Genomic DNA, 21,407 nt, shown 5'->3' on the forward strand with positions numbered 1-21,407 from the left:
TATCCAGTCTAGACCATACAGCAAACAGACTGACTATTACATTGTAACAGCAGAGGAGAGATTTGTGGAGCTGCTGCGAATGTGTTTAGCACACAGAGGATTGTGTAGACTGTATACAAATGTAACAAACCCATAGCTGTGATACGTATTGGGGTCTGTACAGTCTCTGAAGAGAGTCAAAAACACTTCCATTCACTGACAGCAAGCAGAGATCTTAAAAACTCAATTAGAAAGTTGCAGAATTTTACATTATAAAGGGAAAATTCAATTTGTTCTGTCCAAGTTTGTAGCAATCTCACCAGCAGTGACCCCTAATGGGATATAATGGGCTACTGTCCTTCTGGCAGGGATCCCTCTCATGGACCCCAACAATATCCTGGGCATTCAGGAGCCCCACCAGTTAGTGTGAGGACGGTGCAATGCATCATGGTTGGTAGAAGCTACAGTACATTGCATGCTGCAACACTACATCTCCCTCAATGCACTGCAGCAAAACACGATCTTTACAGAACCTGGGAAACATCAAGAAATGTGAGCTCCTGTAACATTGTGGATGCAGCTTCAGGAGTAACTGGAGTAGCCGATCTGATGAAACTGATGAGAAGTGATTGTCAAGATTCTTCACATATGGGGAAATATATATACAGGCCCAATATACATAAAGGGGACATGCTCCCGCCTACCTGACCGCAGGACCCCCCCATGCAACTTATAGCACCTTCTTATGTAGTAGAGGAGTTTATGGGGCCCATCAAAAATGAAGGACCAAGTGTTCCCATAACCTCTGCACACCCTATAGCTGCACAGCTGCCCCCTGGTGGTGATATCAGATCAGTAACATTATCATCCAGATCAAAAATAGTAAAATATCGCTTGTTCTAGTCGCAGAATAAGGTCCAAGCATAAATGTGTCTGAAAATACGGAGCTCAGCGAGTCTAGCGCCGCCCTATACCGACACCACAGCTCAGACGCTGATCCGTGACCCCCCCCCCCGATATTTGCATGACCCCCATATCACATACTTCCCATCAGCATGAAGAGTTAATATCTCAGCTTCGTATACGGACCCAGGAATTATTATACACGCAGAAGGCGGCGTGTAGAGGCTCCGTGAAGTGCGCGATGAACGTGTGGAGGTGCCTGATGGACTCGCACACCTGGTAGAAGGACAGACGGCCCGTCTCGTAGTCCAGGTATATGCCCAGTCTCTGTACAGACGTCTCAGGGTATAAGGGGTTAATCTTGGAGTCGTGTATGGCGGAGTGCGTTTTATCGGACATTCGCAGACACCAGGATTTTTTGTTGTAGCCGGTCACGGCCCGGTCTCCTTTCCTCTCGATACTTGGGTAGGCCAATCCCACCATCCAGTAGCCGGATTCACTGGTCTCCACCTCCCAGTAATTCTGTCCGGACGTGAAGATCCTGGTGCTTAAGATGTGATAATTCACAAACCGCTCTGGGGTCTTGGCCCGGCACTGCTTAGTCTCTGACCAGGAGGCCGTCTTTAAGTCCCTGGATACGGCTACGTAGTCCCCGGCCGTGTTGACGTCCAGTAGGATATCCGAGGCCACCTTCATGTTGAAACCTCTTTTGGCTTTCAGACCGGTCACAATGTCGGTTAAGGCGGTGTGTAGTATGACCGAGATCAGACCTTCATCCAGATCGCACACGGCCTGGACCTTCTTGTCGTCTCTCTTCCTCTCGTCATGGTCTCCATCTTCAACCACGTAGCAGTTGGCGGCCTCCGACTCCCGCCCTTGCAGGACCGTCAACGGGTCGGTGACGTTGCACAGCTCTTCGATGCATTGCATCTTCTTGGTCAACTCGTCCTTCTCCATCTGAAGTTGTTGGATGAGATCGGTCACGTGAAGTGAAACCTGGTCCTCTTGACTGGTGATCTCATTCAAGACCTTCTTCTCCAAGACCTCCAGTTCTTCCCGAATCTCCTTGAACAGCAGGGTGACCCTCTCGGTTATGGCAGACGCTTTCTCTTCCACTTTTTGACGATGTTCTTGTAAACTTTGGACCCTCTTTTCGGTCTCCTCTCTCTTCGAGGTCAGTTTCTCCATAACCAGTCTCAGTTTCTCCTTCTTCTTCTTGGAGGCCTCGTACAGAAGAGCCACTTGATGCCCCCGATGCTCTCCGAAGGCGCAGCAGGACACGCAGATGCATACGGCATCCTGGGGACAGTAGTACTCCAGTAGTTTCTTATGGATGGAGCATTTTCTGTTTTCTAAGGACGTGGTCGGCTCTGTCAGTGTGTGCTCCACCAGCTTGCTGTGCGCCCGTAGGTGGATATCACATAGGGAAGTCTCACATTGTAGACACGTCTTGATGGCGGGCACAGGACAATGCACACAATAGGTACAAAAGATCCCGGCTTGCTCCTGCACCGGCTTGGAAGACAGGAAGCATTCCACTATGTTGCATAGTTTCATGTTCTTCTGCACTGCAGGGCGGCTGCTATATTCGGCTCTGCATTCAGGACAGCTGTATATTCCCGCTTCTTCCTGGGTATCTAAGACACGGCTGATGCAGACCCGGCAGAAGTTGTGGCCGCAGTTCAGCATGGCCGGGTCTGTGTAGATGCTCAGACAGATGGAACAGTTCAGCTCCTCTTTCAGTTCAGTAGAAGCCATGTCTAAGAAGGAAACAAAGCCAAGCAGACTTTGCAGGGGGCCTCCTGGCACTGTGCAGACCTCCTGCAGCAGCTACAAGCCTGTGACTGATCCCCCGGGGCACATGGAAGCCTCACTGCAGAGTTCATCTGCCCACACTCCAGCAGTCCCTGAACTGTGTGTCAGCCCCCAATAGCAGCGCCCGTCTCAGACTACCCTGCCAGAAAGTGCAATGTGAACAGGGATTGGTCGCTGTGTTGATAAGCAGAAGAAAACTCAGAGACAAGAGGGAAAGTTATATCAGGTGTTCAGGGCTTAAAGGGGCGCTGACCCCAATGTTTAGAAGAGTTGTAAGAGGGGCGGCTGGTGCCAGTCACATACATGGACGTGGGGGCAGGGAGGTTTCTTAAGGCTGGAATCACACATGGCATTTTTTAATGCAGTTTTCCTTTCACGCTTTAGTGATGAAATGGCTGATAACAGGGAGCAGTAGACTATATTCACCTGTCCTACGGTCACATCTGTGGGGATTCTTGGGGCTCAGCACCTATTTAGGTAAATCTCATTTGTCCTTTATATTATCATCCCAAAATCCAGCATAATATTTGTCAGGATTCTGCGCAGATCACTACAGAAGATAGGCGGCTCTGAGAGGTGTACTATATACGGTATAGGAGGATCTATCAGTGATATAGGAGGATCCATCAGTGATATAGAAGGATCTATCAGCGATATAGGAGGATCTATCAGCGATATAGAAGGATCTATCAGTGATATAGAAGGATCTATCAGTGATACAGGAGGATCTATCAGAGATATAGGAGGATCTATCAGCGATACAGGAGGATCTATCAGTGATACAGGAGGATCTATCAGCGATATAGAAGGATCTATCAGTGATATAGGAGGATCCATCAGTGATATAGAAGGATCTATCAGTGATACAGGAGGATCTATCAGAGATATAGGAGGATCTATCAGTGATACAGGAGGATCTATCAGTGATATAGAAGGATCTATCAGTGATATAGGAGGATCCATCAGTGATATAGAAGGATCTATCAGCGATACAGGAGGATCTATCAGTGATATAGGAGGATCTATCAGCGATACAGGAGGATCTATCAGTGATACAGGAGGATCTATCAGCGATATAGAAGGATCTATCAGTGATATAGGAGGATCCATCAGTGATATAGAAGGATCTATCAGTGATACAGGAGGATCTATCAGAGATATAGGAGGATCTATCAGCGATACAGGAGGATCTATCAGTGATATAGAAGGATCTATCAGCGATACAGGAGGATCTATTAGTGATATAAAAGGATCTATCAGCGATACAGGAGGATCTATCAGTGATACAGGAGGATCTATCAGTGATACAGGAGGATCTAACAGTGATACAGGAGGATCTATTAGTGATACAAATACCCGGCCGAGGTCTCCTATATGGAGACCTCCCTGCCAAGTCCTGCGCCAAAGTGCAAAACAGGAAAAAATATAATCCAATATCATTTATTAATAGATCGTATAATAAAACATACAGAATCCAAAAATACAAGAAAGACGATAGAAAACACCAAGATACAGAACGTGACCGCCAAATACTGTCCTTATAGTAGAACGGAAACAGACACACAAAGAAGAAATAGGGGGCGTTCACATTAGTGTCGGTGTCCGATGCTACTGTCAGCACAAGATTTTGCTGTGTCCGTTACATTTTGCATTGATTTAAATAGGACATCATGTGTGTTCTTTACAGTCCGCGTCTGTCCTTAAGTGTCCGATCACAAAGATGTCCAATTTTTCAAGCGGACAGAAAAAACCTACAGCCCAAAATCAAACTGGAAAAACCCACTACAGTCTGATCCAACTGTGATGTAATGTCCTCAAAACCTGAGGCTGAGTAGTGTGTGTGACCTCCACGGGCCTGTATAACCTCCCTACAACACCTGGACATGCTCCTGATGAGGCTGAGTAGTGTGTGTGACCCCCCACGTGTCTGTATGACCTCCCTACAACACCTGGACATGCTCCTGATGAGGCTGAGTAGTGTGTGTGACCCCCCACGTGTCTGTATGACCTCCCTACAATACCTGGACATGCTCCTGATGAGGCTGAGTAGTGTGTGTGACCTCCCCGGGCCTGTATGACCTCCCTACAACACCTGGACATGCTCCTGATGAGGCTGAGTAGTGTGTGTGACCCCCCACGTGTCTGTATGACCTCCCTACAACACCTGGACATGCTCCTGATGAGGCTGAGTAGTGTGTGTGACCTCCACGTGTCCGTATGACCTCCCTACAATACCTGGACATGCTCCTGATGAGGCTGAGTAGTGTGTGTGACCCCCCACGTGTCTGTATGACCTCCCTACAACACCTGGACATGCTCCTGATGAGGCTGAGTAGTGTGTGTGACCTCCACGGGCCTGTATAACCTCCCTACAACACCTGGGCATGCTCCTGATGAGGCTGAGTAGTGTGTGTGACCTCCACGTGTCCGTATGACCTCCCTACAATACCTGGACATGCTCCTGATGAGGCTGAGTAGTGTGTGTGACCTCCACGTGTCCGTATGACCTCCCTACAATACCTGGACATGCTCCTGATGAGGCTGAGTAGTGTGTGTGACCTCCCCGAGCCTGTATGACCTCCCTACAACACCTGGGCATGCTCCTGATGAGGCTGAGTAGTGTGTGTGACCTCCACGTGCCTGTATGACCTCCCTACAATACCTGGACATGCTCCTGATGAGGCTGAGTAGTGTGTGTGACCTCCCCGAGCCTGTATGACCTCCCTACAACACCTGGACATGCTCCTGATGAGGCTGAGTAGTGTGTGTGACCTCCACGTATCTGTATGACCTCCCTACAACACCTGGACATGCTCCTGATGAGGCTGAGTAGTGTGTGTGACCTCCACGTGTCTGTATGACCTCCCTACAACACCTGGACATGCTCCTGATGAGGCTGAGTAGTGTGTGCGGCCTCCACATGTCTGTATGACCTCCCTACAACACCTGGACATGCTCCTGATGAGGCTGAGTAGTGTGTGTGACCTCCACGTATCTGTATGACCTCCCTACAACACCTGGACATGCTCCTGATGAGGCTGAGTAGTGTGTGTGACCTCCACGTATCTGTATGACCTCCCTACAATACCTGGACATGCTCCTGATGAGGCTGAGTAGTGTCTGTGACCTCCACGTGTCTGTATGACCTCCCTACAACACCTGGACATGCTCCTGATGAGACTGAGTAGTGTGTGTGACCTCCACGTATCTGTATGACCTCCCTACAACACCTGGACATGCTCCTGATGAGGCTGAGTAGTGTGTGTGACCTCCACATGCCTGTATGACCTCCCTACAACACCTGGACATGCTCCTGATGAGGCTGAGTAGTGTGTGTGACCTCCACGGGCATGTATGACCTCCCTACAACACCTGGACATGCTCCTGATGAGGCTGAGTAGTGTATGTGACCTCCACGTATCTGTATGACCTCCCTACAACACCTGGACATGCTCCTGATGAGGCTGAGTAGTGTGTGTGACCTCCACGTATCTGTATGACCTCCCTACAACACCTGGACATGCTCCTGATGAGGCTGAGTAGTGTGTGTGACCTCCACGTATCTGTATGACCTCCCTACAACACCTGGACATGCTCCTGATGAGGCTGAGTAGTGTGTGTGACCTCCACGTATCTGTATGACCTCCCTACAACACCTGGGTATGCTCCTGATGAGGCTGAGTAGTGTGTGTGACCTCCATGTATCTGTATGACCTCCCTACAACACCTGGACATGCTCCTGATGAGGCTGAGTAGTGTGTGTGGCCTCCACATGTCTGTATGACCTCCCTACAATACCTGGACATGCTCCTGATGAGGCTGAGTAGTGTGTGTGACCTCCACGTATCTGTATGACCTCCCTACAACACCTGGGCATCCTCCTGATGAGGCTGAGTAGTGTGTGCGACCTCCACGTATCTGTATGACCTCCCTACAACACCTGGGTATGCTCCTGATGGGGCTGAGTAGTGTGTGTGACCTCCACGGGCCTGTATGACCTCCCTACAACACCTGGACATGCTCCTGATGAGGCTGAGTAGTGTGTGTGACCTCCACGGGCCTGTATGACCTCCCTACAACACCTGGACATTCTCCTGATGAGGCTGAGTAGTGTGTGTGACCTCCACGGGCCTGTATGACCTCCCTACAACACCTGGACATGCTCCTGATGAGGCTGAGTAGTGTGTGTGACCTCCACGTATCTGTATGACCTCCCTACAACACCTGGACATGCTCCTGATGAGGCTGAGTAGTGTGTGTGACCTCCACATGCCTGTATGACCTCCCTACAACACCTGGACATGCTCCTGATGAGGCTGAGTAGTGTGTGTGACCTCCACGTATCTGTATGACCTCCCTACAACACCTGGACATGCTCCTGATGAGGCTGAGTAGTGTGTGTGACCTCCACGTATCTGTATGACCTCCCTACAATACCTGGACATGCTCCTGATGAGGCTGAGTAGTGTGTGTGACCTCCACGTATCTGTATGACCTCCCTACAACACCTGGACATGCTCCTGATGGGGCTGAGTAGTGTGTGTGACCTCCACGTATCTGTATGACCTCCCTACAACACCTGGACATGCTCCTGATGAGGCTGAGTAGTGTGTGTGACCTCCACGTGTCTGTATGACCTCCCTACAACACCTGGACATCCTCCTGATGAGGCTGAGTAGTGTATGTGACCTCCACGTATCTGTATGACCTCCCTACAACACCTGGGCATGCTCCTGATGAGGCTGAGTAGTGTATGTGACCTCCACGTATCTGTATGACCTCCCTACAACACCTGGGCATGCTCCTGATGAGGCTGAGTAGTGTGTGTGACCTCCACGTGTCTATATGACCTCCCTACAACACCTGGACATGCTCCTGATGAGGCTGAGTAGTGTGTGTGACCTCCACGTATCTGTATGACCTCCCTACAATACCTGGACATGCTCCTGATGAGGCTGAGTAGTGTGTGTGACCTCCACGTATCTGTATGACCTCCCTACAACACCTGGACATGCTCCTGATGGGGCTGAGTAGTGTGTGTGACCTCCACGTATCTGTATGACCTCCCTACAACACCTGGACATGCTCCTGATGAGGCTGAGTAGTGTGTGTGACCTCCACATGCCTGTATGACCTCCCTACAACACCTGGACATGCTCCTGATGAGGCTGAGTAGTGTGTGTGACCTCCACGTATCTGTATGACCTCCCTACAACACCTGGACATGCTCCTGATGAGGCTGAGTAGTGTGTGTGACCTCCACGTGTCTGTATGACCTCCCTACAACACCTGGACATCCTCCTGATGAGGCTGAGTAGTGTGTGTGACCTCCACGTGTCTATATGACCTCCCTACAACACCTGGACATGCTCCTGATGAGGCTGAGTAGTGTGTGTGACCTCCACGTATCTGTATGACCTCCCTACAATACCTGGACATGCTCCTGATGAGGCTGAGTAGTGTGTGTGACCTCCACGTATCTGTATGACCTCCCTACAACACCTGGACATGCTCCTGATGAGGCTGAGTAGTGTGTGTGACCTCCACGTGTCTATATGACCTCCCTACAACACCTGGACATGCTCCTGATGAGGCTGAGTAGTGTGTGTGACCTCCATGTGTCTATATGACCTCCCTACAACACCTGGACATGCTCCTGATGGGGCTGAGTAGTGTGTGTGACCTCCACGTATCTGTATGACCTCCCTACAACACCTGGACATGCTCCTGATGAGGCTGAGTAGTGTGTGCGGCCTCCACATGTCTGTATGACCTCCCTACAACACCTGGACATGCTCCTGATGAGGCTGAGTAGTGTGTGTGACCTCCACGTATCTGTATGACCTCCCTACAACACCTGGACATGCTCCTGATGAGGCTGAGTAGTGTGTGTGACCTCCACGTGTCTGTATGACCTCCCTACAACACCTGGACATCCTCCTGATGAGGCTGAGTAGTGTGTGTGACCTCCACGTGTCTATATGACCTCCCTACAACACCTGGACATGCTCCTGATGAGGCTGAGTAGTGTGTGTGACCTCCACGTATCTGTATGACCTCCCTACAATACCTGGACATGCTCCTGATGAGGCTGAGTAGTGTGTGTGACCTCCACGTGTCTATATGACCTCCCTACAACACCTGGACATGCTCCTGATGAGGCTGAGTAGTGTGTGTGACCTCCACGTATCTGTATGACCTCCCTACAACACCTGGACATGCTCCTGATGAGGCTGAGTAGTGTGTGTGACCTCCACGTGTCTATATGACCTCCCTACAACACCTGGACATGCTCCTGATGAGGCTGAGTAGTGTGTGCGGCCTCCACGGGCCTGTATGACCTCCCTACAACACCTGGACATGCTCCTGATGAGGCTGAGTAGTGTGTGTGACCTCCACGTATCTGTATGACCTCCCTACAACACCTGGACATGCTCCTGATGAGGCTGAGTAGTGTGTGTGACCTCCATGTGCCTGTATGACCTCCCTACAACACCTGGACATGCTCCTGATGAGGCTGAGTAGTGTGTGCGGCCTCCACGTATCTGTATGACCTCCCTACAATACCTGGACATGCTCCTGATGAGGCTGAGTAGTGTGTGTGACCTCCACGTATCTGTATGACCTCCCTACAACACCTGGACATGCTCCTGATGAGGCTGAGTAGTGTGTGTGACCTCCACGTATCTGTATGACCTCCCTACAACACCTGGACATGCTCCTGATGAGGTTACGGATGGTCTCCTGAGGGATCTCCTCCTAGACCTGGACTAAAGCATCTGCCAACTCCTGGACAGTCTGCGGTGCAAGGTGACACACTGGCGGCGCTACCAGGAGACAAGCGGGTACACCAGGAGACGTGGAGGGGGCCACAACCCAGCAGCAGGACTGCTACCTCTGCCATTGTGCAAGGAGGAACAGGAGGAGCACGGGGGCCACAGTGGTATTCTGCTATAAAGTGCCTAAATAATACTGGTAGAAAGTGATCAAATAATACCGCCACAACTGGTGCTTAGATAACACTGCCTGGATAATGCCTGGAACGACTGCCATCCTGTTTTATAGATATTTTATTGTTTCTTATTATTATTATTATTATTATTATTTATTTTATTAACACTGTGTACCTGACCACAGAAATCCCTTCCTGCCATCTGTCCCAGCTATTGACTTCATGGCCCAGCAGACAAAGAGTTAATACAACATCTGCTTCCCCCACGCCGCACAGGATGGTTACCCCCACCCCCCTCCTTACATAGGATGGTTGCGCCCCCCTTTGAGCCTCTGCTCAGATTACACCAGCAACTAACGTGTTAAGCTGTCGTCCCCTCACGTACAGCGGCATCAGGCGGCATCCCCGGACTGTACCACTGTGCCGCTGACGGGGGGAGATGGCAGCCACAAATACGTTATTCTTATTCACATGGAGCATCTGTATACACTGAGCCGAGGTTACCCGGAGATATTATTCTCGGTGCTATAGCTGTGTACAGGGGGGAGGATTCCGGGGAGGAGGAGACATGTGAGGGAGTTTTGGGTTCCCCCCTCGGTGGAGGAGGTGTTAAGGCCCTGTGTGCAGACAGCAGAGCTTCATTGTGGCCGGCAGTGAGGGAGGTGAGTGCGAGCTCTTCATCTTCATCTTCATCTTCCTCTTCCTCTTCCTCTTCCTCTTCCTCCTCAGCCTGATGTGCTGATTATTCTCCCCCTAATCCTATGACATTGTACTGTAGGGGGCGCCCTGCTGGCTCTCATCTCTAAATGTCCTGTGTACTGACCGTCACTTTAAGCTCATGACAACACGGGGTTAATTCTCCGTATCTGCTGCGTCTTTCGTGCGATTTGTATCCCAGAACTTTCTTTGCACCCCCTTTTAACCCATCGATGGCGCCGTCATACGCCGTGGTGCAGAATCTGCAAAGCGCCATCGATAAGGCGGTTTGCGCAGAGGCGGCGGGCTTATGTCTGATTTTAGCGATACGAAAAAGTTAGACAGGTTTAGTTATAGCGACAGAGCTGCTGGTTTGTAGCAATTTGTAGCATTAGGGTGTTATTTTATGTTTTTCTGCCCCCTAGGGGGCGCCCTCTATAGATTGTAAATGTCAGTATATTCCTGGGGTCAGTCAGGGCGGGGGGGTGTGGACGCTATACAGTGAGCCCGGTATGGGTCTGTCATAGCCCGGGATCCCTCCACATCTGGCGGCCATCACTGCTGTCAGTTGTGCAGAGGTTGTCGCCGTATAACAGGGCTCAGAAATCTCCATCACTCCAACTATTGTCAGACTACAACTCCCAGCAGGAGCCTTGTACGAGGGAAGTCATCTGTAATCATTCTGTACTTCTTATAAGTTTCTGAAAGGGATTGTCCATATATGTTCAATGTATCAAAGGCTGGAGTTACCTTCTATCCTGCACCAGTCATGTGTATTGGGGTTACTTTGTATCCTGCACTGCTCATGTATATTGGGGTTACTTTGTATCCTGCAGTGGTCATGTATATTGGGGTTACTTTGTATCCTGCATCGGTCATGTATATTGGGGTTACCTTGTATCCTGCACCAGTCATGTATATTGGGGTTACTTTGTATCCTGCACCAGTCATGTATATTGGGGTTACCTTGTATCCTGCATCGGTCATGTATATTGGAGTTACCTTGTATCCTGCATCGGTCATGTATATTGGGGTTACCTTGTATCCTGCACCAGTCATGTATATTGGGGTTACCTTGTATCCTGCACCAGTCATGTATATTGGGGTTACCTTGTATCCTGCACCAGTCATGTATATTGGGGTTACTTTGTATCCTGCACCGCTCATGTATATTGGGGTTACTTTGTATCCTGCACTGCTCATGTATATTGGGGTTACCTTGTATCCTGCACCAGTCATGTATATTGGGGTTACCTTGTATCCTGCACCAGTCATGTATATTGGGGTTACTTTGTATCCTGCACCAGTCATGTATATTGGGGTTACCTTGTATCCTGCACCAGTCATGTGTATTGGGGTTACCTTGTATCCTGCACCAGTCATGTATATTGGGGTTACCTTGTATCCTGCACCAGTCATGTGTATTGGGGTTACCTTGTATCCTGCACCAGTCATGTATATTGGGGTTACCTTGTATCCTGCACCAGTCATGTATATTGGGGTTACTTTGTATCCTGCACCAGTCATGTATATTGGAGTTACCTTGTATCCTGCACCAGTCATGTATATTGGGGTTACTTTGTATCCTGCAGTGGTCATGTATATTGGGGTTACTTTGTATCCTGCACCAGTCATGTATATTGGGGTTACCTTGTATCCTGCACCAGTCATGTATATTGGGGTTACCTTGTATCCTGCACCAGTCATGTATATTGGAGTTACCTTGTATCCTGCAGCAGTCATGTATATTGGGGTTACTTTGTATCCTGCACTGCTCATGTATATTGGGGTTACTTTGTATCTTACCCCAGTAACCTTTGACCCCTCTTGCGGTGAGTTGTCTCTTGCCTATATCTTGATGGGTATCGAGCACTGTCCTACCTGAACCCACTCGCTGACCCCCTTGTAACCCTTATCTATCTTCATCCCATAGATTTTGAATTGTCAGGTCGTACACAGGTGTGACCACCGCCCTATCCCAGGACACCCTTGTTGAGACTTCTCAGCCATCCTGTGTATAGGTGGTAAGGCTTCATTTTGGGACAACCCCTTTAAATTCACCTGCTGTGACAACTTTGCCTGTGACACATATTGCACGGCCAAAGATCGTGTCTCTGCGATGGCGACATCATCACTGCATCACTGCATTTGGCCTCATGACGGTCAAGATTGCAATGGGTCCAAATTCTGCTGGATTTTCGGTGACCCCATTTTTATTTCAGTAGTTGTGACACAAATGACACAAGATCTCATCCCCAGAGTCACCTTGTAGACCCAGCCTTGTGGTGATCCATCCTGACCACATAGTGCAAGAGTGGAACACCCCTTTAAATCTGAGGTTTTCACTAGATCCTCTAATATGTGATGGGTCTGATCCCAACAGGTCCTGACTAAAGAGAGGACAAACCCATCCTGCTTATTCATTTTGGTGGGGGTGTTCTAGCGCCCCGGAGGGATGACATGACGGATTGCTGCCCCATTTATTTTCAGGACCTGAAGGACCCAGCGATAGGAACCCCCCTTTATAGCTGCACACAATAGGACGGCTCCAGGGCTGATACATCTGACTCTGTGCACATTGTAGCAGTGACCTGCACCCCCGCCGGCCGAAGGGAAACAAATGACGCACGTCAGGCCCTGGAGCCCGGTATTGGCATTGATCGAGGTGAACGCCCGCAGGATAAACTTGCACTTAGTTTGATTTTCTTGCGTTTTGTGAAAAGCTGCAAAATCTCCGCACAACATGGAATAGAAAACACTGTGGATGTAGCAGAGCTGAGTGTGTGACATTGTAATGTCAAGATGTGATGTGAAGAACCGCATTATATGTACAAAAGGAACAGGTCAATGGTCTTCTGCTACAGCTGTGTATATATATATATATGAGACAGGGAGAGATTGTGACTATATTATGTGCTGCAGAGTGGCCAAATGTGATAAATGAGAGTTTCAGCCCCGAGGTATCAGACACCCCGCTGGTTTATCTCAGCATCAGCTCATTACATATCCCTGACACACCGACTGTGACCTTGCACTGAATGTGTTATACCGCCACGTATCTATAGATGTATAATATATACAGCAGCAGTCCTATTATAGGAAGAGTTAGCTTTGTAAATATACAGAGGATGCTAAATATATATATATAGAGAGAGAGAGAGAGAGAGAGAGAGAGAGAGGGAGAGGTGTTCTCCATAGATTCTTGTACATAGGAGCAGTATTATAGTAGTTATATTCTTGTACATAGGAGTAGTATTATAGTAGTTATATTCTTGTACATAGGAGTAGTATTATAGTAGTTATATTCTTGTACATAAGAGTAGTATTATAGTAGTTATATTCTTGTACATAGGAGCAGTATTATAGTAGTTATAGTCCTGTACATAGGAGCAGTATTATAGTAGTTATATTCTTGTACATAGGGGTAGTATTATAGTAGTTATATTCCTGTACATAGGAGCAGTATTATAGTAGTTATATTCTTGTACATAGGAGGTAGTATTATAGTAGTTATATTCTTGTACATAGGAGTAGTATTATAGTAGTTATATTCTTGTACATAGGAGCAGTATTATAGTAGTTATATTCTTGTACATAGGAGTAGTATTATAGTAGTTATATTCTTGTACATAGGTGCAGTATTATAGTAGTTATATTCTTGTACATAGGAGCAGTATTATAGTAGTTATATTCTTGTACATAGGAGTAGTATTATAGTAGTTATATTCTTGTACATAGGAGTAGTATTATAGTAGTTATACTCTTGTACATAGGATTAGTATTATAGTAGTTATATTCTTGTACATAGGAGGTAGTATTATAGTAGTTATATTCTTGTACATAGGAGCAGTATTATAGTAGTTATATTCTTGTACATAGGAGGTAGTATTATAGTAGTTATATTCTTGTACATAGGAGTAGTATTATAGTAGTTATATTCTTGTATATAGGAGCAGTATTATAGTAGTTATGTTCTTGTACATAGGAGTAGTATTATAGTAGTTATATTCTTGTACATAGGAGCAGTATTATAGTAGTAATATTCTTGTACATAGGAGGTAGTATTATAGTAGTTATATTCTTGTACATAGGAGCAGTATTATAGTAGTTATATTCTTGTACATAGGAGTAGTATTATAGTAGTTATATTCTTGTACATAGGAGCAGTATTATAGTAGTTATATTCTTGTACATAGGAGCAGTATTATAGTAGTTATATTCTTGTACATAGGATTAGTATTATAGTAGTTATATTCTTGTACATAGGAGGTAGTATTATACTAGTAATATTCTTATACATAGGAGTAGTATTATAGTAGTTATATTCTTGTACATAGGAGCAGTATTATAGTAGTTATATTCTTGTACATAGGAGCAGTATTATAGTAGTTATATTCTTGTACATAGGAGTAGTATTATAGTAGTTATATTCTTGTACATAGGAGTAGTATTATAGTAGTTATATTCTTGTACATAGGATTAGTATTATAGTAGTTATATTCTTGTACATAGGAGCAGTATTATAGTAGTTATATTCTTGTACATAGGATTAGTATTATAGTAGTTATATTCTTGTACATAGGAGGTAGTATTATAGTAGTAATATTCTTATACATAGGAGGTAGTATTATAGTAGTTATATTCTTGTACATAGGAGTAGTATTATAGTAGTTATATTCTGGAACATAGGAGTAGTATTATAGTAGTAATATTCTTGTACATAGGAGGTAGTATTATAGTAGTTATATTCTTGTACATAGGAGTAGTATTATAGTAGTTATATTCTTGTACATAGGAGCAGTATTATAGTAGTTATATTCTTGTACATAGGAGTAGTATTATAGTAGTAATATTCTTGTACATAGGAGGTAGTATTATAGTAGTTATATTCTTGTACATAGGAGTAGTATTATAGTAGTTATATTCTTGTACATAGGAGTAGTATTATAGTAGTTATATTCTTGTACATAGTAGGTAGTATTATAGTAGTTATATTCTTGTACATAGGAGCAGTATTATAGTAGTTATATTCTTGTACATAGGAGCAGTATTATAGTAGTTATATTTTTGTACATAGGAGGTAGTATTATAGTAGTTATATTCTTGTACATAGGAGGTAGTATTATAGTAGTTATATTCTTGTACATAGGAGTAGTATTATAGTAGTTATATTCTTGTACATAGTAGGTAGTATTATAGTAGTTATATTCTTGTACATAGGAGCAGTATTATAGTAGTTATATTCTTGTACATAGGAGTAGTATTATAGTAGTTATATTCTTGTACATAGGAGTAGTATTATAGTAGTTATATTCTTGTACATAGGAGGTAGTATTATAGTAGTTATATTCTTGTACATAGGAGTAGTATTATAGTAGTTATATTCTTGTACATAGGAGCAGTATTATAGTAGTTATATTCTTGTACATAGGAGGTAGTATTATAGGAGTTATATTCTTGTACATAGGAGCAGTATTATAGTAGTTATATTCTTGTACATAGGAGTAGTATTATAGTAGTTATATTCTTGTACATAGGAGTAGTATTATAGTAGTTATATTCTTGTACATAGGAGTAGTATTATAGTAGTTATATTCTTGTACATAGGAGGTAGTATTATAGTAGTTATATTCTTGTACATAGGAGTAGTATTATAGTAGTTATATTCTTGTACATAGGAGCAGTATTATAGTAGTTATATTCTTGTACATAGGAGGTAGTATTATAGGAGTTATATTCTTGTACATAGGAGTAGTATTATAGTAGTTATATTCTTGTACATAGGAGTAGTATTATAGTAGTTATATTCTTGTACATAGGAGCAGTATTATAGTAGTTATATTCTTGTACATAGGAGGTAGTATTATAGGAGTTATATTCTTGTACATAGGAGTAGTATTATAGTAGTTATATTCTTGTACATATGAGTAGTATTATAGTAGTTATATTCTTGTACATAGGAGGTAGTATTATAGTAGTTATATTCTTGTACATAGTAGGTAGTATTATAGTAGTTATATTCTTGTACATAGGAGCAGTATTATAGTAGTTATATTCTTGTACATAGAAGTAGTATTATAGTAGTTATATTTTTGTACATAGAGAAGTTCTAGATCTGTAGTAAATGTATTTTCTCGTAATTTATAGTACATTACTTGGCGGTATGTTCACTTTTTTCTGACACATGTAATAAAAGTTTCTTCTTACTTTCAGATATGACAAGTGATCTTCGCAAAAGGAAAAAAGACACAGAATTGAAGAATGGTGCACACCAAGAAACTGTGGACAAAGAGAAAGTCAAGGAAGAAAAAAGTTCTTCCTTTTGCTTAAAGTGTTTTCGGTGGACATTGATCCTCACTTTGCTCATGGTCCTAGTGGTTGGTGTTCGGTTGTACCGTGATAATGAACTAGTGAAGCGCCAGGAGGCGGCCCTGCGGACTCTGGGTATGGAGGGTCTTCTCCTCTTCTCTTCACTTGATACCGACAATGATTTGTACATCAGTCCTGAAGAGTTCAGACCTATTGCTGAGAAGTTTACAGGGATCACTCCAGCATTTGACTATGAAGAAGACGACAACTTGGATCCCAATGGAGAAACACTAACTGTCTCTGCCATCTTTCAACCTTTGCTCATGGAGACCATGACCAAGAGTAAAGACGGGTTTTTGGGAATCACCAACAGTGCTCTTTCAGGACTGAGAAACTGGACGACACCAGTTGTGCCCAACACTGTGTTTTTTGCCCGGCAATTCAAGGCCTTCCTCCCACCAAAAAATAAAGTGAATGTTGGAGATCCTTGGTGGATCATCCCCAGCGAGCTCAATATCTTCACTGGATATTTGCCTAATAACAGAATTTATCCTCCACCTCCAAAAGGGAAAGAAGTCCTCATCCATAAACTTCTATCTATGTTCCATCCCCGTCCATTTGTCAAGACAAGGTTTGCACCACAAGGTTCGGTGGCTTGTATCCGAGCAGTCAGTGACTTCTACTACGATATTGTCTTTCGGATCCATGCCGAGTTTCAGCTTAATGAACCACCAAATTTCCCTTTCTGGTTTTCTCCTGGTCAGTTCACCGGCCATATAGTCCTGTCCAAGGATGCGTCCCACGTGAGATACTTCAAGCTGTTTGTCCCAAATAACCGGACTCTAAATGTGGACATGGAATGGTTGTATGGACCGAGTGAAAGCAGCAACATGGAGGTGGACATTGGATACTTGCCCCAGATGGAATTGGAATCATTAGGTCCGTCCATCCCTTCAGTGATCTACGACGAAAATGGCAATGTCGTGGACAGTCGGAACCCTGATGGGGAACCTCTAGAATTTGTATTTGAGGAGATAACCTGGGAGTCGCAGATAAGTTGGGAAGATGCCTCCAAAAAACTTGAAGTCACCATGTACCCTTTCAAGAAGGTTTCATATTTTCCTTTCACGGAAGCTTTCGATAGAGCGTTTGCCGAAAAGAAACTTGTGCACTCGGTCTTACTATGGGGTGCATTGGACGATCAGTCCTGCTGAGGTTCGGGGCGAACTCTCCGGGAGACTGTCCTGGAGAGTTTGCCCGTTCTTGCTTTGCTCAACGAGAGCTTCATCAGTAGTTGGTCGCTGGTGAAAGAACTTGAGGAAATTCAAAGCAACAAAGACAACAATTCGTATGCAACCTATGCCTCGCTCCACCTGGAGAAGTATAACTTTCCGGTGGAGATGATGATCTGTCTTCCGAATGGAACCGTCGTCCACCATATTAATGCCAATTATTTTCTAGATATCACTTCCGTGAAGCCAGAAGAAGTGGACTCCAGCCTGTTTAGCTTCTCTGATGGTTTGGAAGATGTCTCTACTTCCACCTATGTCAAATTTTTGAAAGAAGGATTGGAGAAAGCGAGACCCTATTTGGAGTCCTAGGTCAAACCTCCAGAATTGTATTTTTCTAATTCTTTTTTTTTTTTTTTTGGTTGGTTGGTTTTAATGTAGAGTCACGACCAACATCTTGGGTTGATACCACTTTGAGTGTTACCTCCGAATACAGTATTACCTCATAGGTATTACTTTAGGGGTGCTTAGCTTGCAGCACACGACTACTTTACTCTCATGGTGCTCGTGTCCCATCCTTTAGGGTCGATCAGTTAGGCGTACCAGGGTGTCATTGATATAAGTCTTGTATGGCCAGAATTATCTTGTAGATGTTGGATCCAACTCTTGGGACCCTCAGATGTTGGGAGAATGGGGGCCTCTGATGTCCAGACAAAAATAGATGAGATGAAAATTTGGCTTTCTACCCTTGTAACTTCCAAAAACTTCTCTGGAAGTGTCTGCACATGGTCATTATCTTCTACTCTCTAGACTGGAGACCTTTATTCTCCCAACAGGTGGTAGTCCTAGAAGTGAAACCCCTACCAAAAAGATACCTAGGAAGAAGACACAATTGGTATAGATGGTGATACCCCCATTATGACTATGGCCCCTAGAAGTGGTACAGTCTGACTATTTGGCCATTGTGTACGCCCTGCTCTAGAAGTGATTCTTAATGGGAAACCACCACAGTTTAAGTTTAGGGGATCTGTAGGATGACCTACCTATGGGGAGTAACTTAAAGGGGTGTTCTCACGGAGGTTTATGGCCTATCCACCTCTAGGATCTATACCTACATCAAGAATGAGGATATCATGGAAGAGAGTCCCGTACTTGTGCAACCACCACTCTACTCATTCTCTGTATCAATGGAACTGGGATCGGGAGACCCTCATTCTCAACATTGGTCCGTGCCCCAGAGGTGGTACTGACCAACTATAATGGGATATTTATGGCATGTCCTGTGGAATACCCCCTTAAAGTGATCCCGCCCCTTGGACTGCATAGACCAAGGACTCCTCTAATGTCCACCAAGTCAGGGCTGGAGGGAAGGGGCTTACGTAACCAACCCTTGTTTAGACTTCAGACCCAACGCCTCAGAGCAGGCCATGCTGGGAGTAAATGTGTGGGTTTTTGTCTGCCCAGTGTGAACTATGCACCAATGGACACACAATATTCTGCTTCTATGTATTGTACGTGCCAATATTTTTGTATATTACAACAGGGGAGAAGGAGAATTTCTCCTTGCCCTGGACCTGCTGCGCTATATGACGGTTTTATCCTAAATTTACTATGAACGGGTTAGGCCTGATCTGTTTTGTGCAGCTCAGATTTAGGGAGGGGGAACTTTCTTCCTCTCCTGCTACTTTGTTTTCATTCCTACAAATGATTTTTTTTTTTTTAAATTTTGTAAGTGACGCCTGGAAAGATTCAGGTGGGTTGTCAAAATATAAGGTCATAGTAGGTGAGGTCTAAGGTAACTGTAGTAATGTACATGGATTAGGCCATAAGGAATGTCAGATGTATTATAAAGAACTCCTCAGGGGTGGGGCTGGTAGGTGGAGCCAAACCATAAAAATATATGCAGACCCACTGGCTGTACATGGGAAATCGTCAGAACAGAGCCACTGATATTGTGCATGCACTGAGGGGGGAGGAGCATGACACAAGGATGTGCCCATTTATGTGGTTATAATTCCTGTGTCATGCTCCGCCCATGAGGAGCTTATAACAGTATGACCTTTAGAGGTGGTCATCCAAAAAATGTAGAGGGCGGCTCTTGCTAATGGAGAATGGGGTCCTGACTTCCCCCATTGCTATAACATAGGATAATGATCACTAACTTTCATAGTCGCCTCCCAGTCCTGTCACTATGTACAAGCAAGTCACCTATGACTCCGCCCATGCGGTACCACATCTTACTGTTAGTCTTGTGTTACATTATATGTTGTGAAAATGTATCGACACAATTACTAAGTGTTGCTATGCAGAGATAGGATCCGACCCAAGAATAGGACGGATCCAAGTTACCTGTTTTATATATATTTAGACAGTTTCACTATTTTTCTATTTTAACAATGTTAGAATTTTTATTATTTTAGGAGATAATTTTCATGTGTGTTGTGTTATCCAAAAGGCTTCTAGAGGGTTAATCGTAGACATCTGAAATCCCTTTAATGCGGCAGAAATTCTGAGATTCGAGCGCTGGTTCTGTCTCGGCTCCTGTACATGTGAATACACACAATGACATCCCATAATACATAATATTTGGTAACTCAGCACCTGTCCGTTTGGGGTTAATCTCAGAATTAAGGAATGTTCCAATTATTATAGTAAAATGTGTATTATATATTACAATTTTGTGATCATGTAAAAAAAAAATTTTCTCAAAAATTTTCAGATTTTTTCTTGATTAACAAATCTGTATACAACTTTAATGGTGTACAGTATGGCAACTGCATTGGGTGTTGCGTTATTTGATCCCGTAAGGGAGCATGAGCCATTGACCCCTGCCAATCCAGTACGGAGCCATGAACTGACCGTTTAAGATGGGGGCGGGGTGTATGCAAATTTTTGTCAGGGGTGGTTTTATACTACTTAGCGAAAAAGGGTTGAGCCTTAAACTATCCCACGATTTGGGATCAAAATCGGGGAGGCCTTGGTTATGTATAGTTGCCAAAACTATTGGGAAATGGGTGGGGAGGGGTGTGTCTAACCCCAAAGGGCGGGGTTTGGATAAAATCCATTTTCAAAGTGGGGTTTGTGGGTGTTCCCAATTTCTTCATGGGTGGGGCTGGGGGTGATCTAAAGTCTCCTGAAATTTTGTTGGCTACTGTGGGTTAAAGGGAGGTTGTATAGGATGAAACTTTATCAAAAGCACATAATACAGCAAATAAACACAAAGCCTCATAAAAAAAATAGGGCGGGAAGGGGGAGGGACTATTCGCAGCTGCCAATCAGATCACCTGCATTGGAATCTGATTGGCTGGTGAGGATAAGCCCCTCCCCTTCCTGCCTGCACTTGTTTTTATCCTCGAGGTGTTTTTGTACATTGTTTTTTATATTACCGCAGACTGGATGGATCATTACACATTTCCGGAAACTTCTGTTCTTCATGACGGTCTAACCTGAAAGTGACTCCGTTACTGGGTTAGTCCTGAGGACAGCGGACCGGCTTTTTCAGGAAATGTTAAGTAATTTGTCCC

At 45.0% G+C, this 21,407-nt stretch overlaps 2 protein-coding genes across 2 annotated transcripts; one reads left to right on the forward strand and one right to left on the reverse strand.

The window, feature by feature from the left end:
• Nucleotides 1-959: 959 nt before the first annotated feature.
• On the reverse strand, nucleotides 960-2,780 carry LOC142201019 (E3 ubiquitin/ISG15 ligase TRIM25-like). The gene has a single exon (XM_075271825.1). It carries the CDS (start codon nucleotides 2,638-2,640, stop codon nucleotides 1,051-1,053), a length of 1,590 nt encoding a protein of 529 aa, XP_075127926.1. The 5' UTR covers nucleotides 2,641-2,780; the 3' UTR covers nucleotides 960-1,050.
• Nucleotides 2,781-10,051: 7,271 nt separating this feature from the next.
• On the forward strand, nucleotides 10,052-20,509 carry SELENON (selenoprotein N). Its single transcript, XM_075271827.1, has 2 exons — nucleotides 10,052-10,311; nucleotides 16,559-20,509. The coding sequence occupies exon 2, from the start codon at nucleotides 16,561-16,563 to the stop codon at nucleotides 18,253-18,255; it is 1,695 nt and encodes a 564-aa protein (XP_075127928.1). The 5' UTR covers nucleotides 10,052-10,311; nucleotides 16,559-16,560; the 3' UTR covers nucleotides 18,256-20,509.
• The last annotated feature ends 898 nt before the right edge of the window (nucleotides 20,510-21,407 follow it).

This window comes from Leptodactylus fuscus, chromosome 4 (genome assembly GCF_031893055.1).
Source record: "Leptodactylus fuscus isolate aLepFus1 chromosome 4, aLepFus1.hap2, whole genome shotgun sequence".
In the NCBI taxonomy this organism is placed as follows: Eukaryota; Metazoa; Chordata; class Amphibia; order Anura; family Leptodactylidae; genus Leptodactylus; species Leptodactylus fuscus.

Coding starts and splice junctions, on each gene's coding strand:
- LOC142201019 (XM_075271825.1), bottom strand. CDS start 2,640: ATGGCTTCTACTGAACTGAAAGAGGAGCTGAACTGTTCCATCTGTCTG.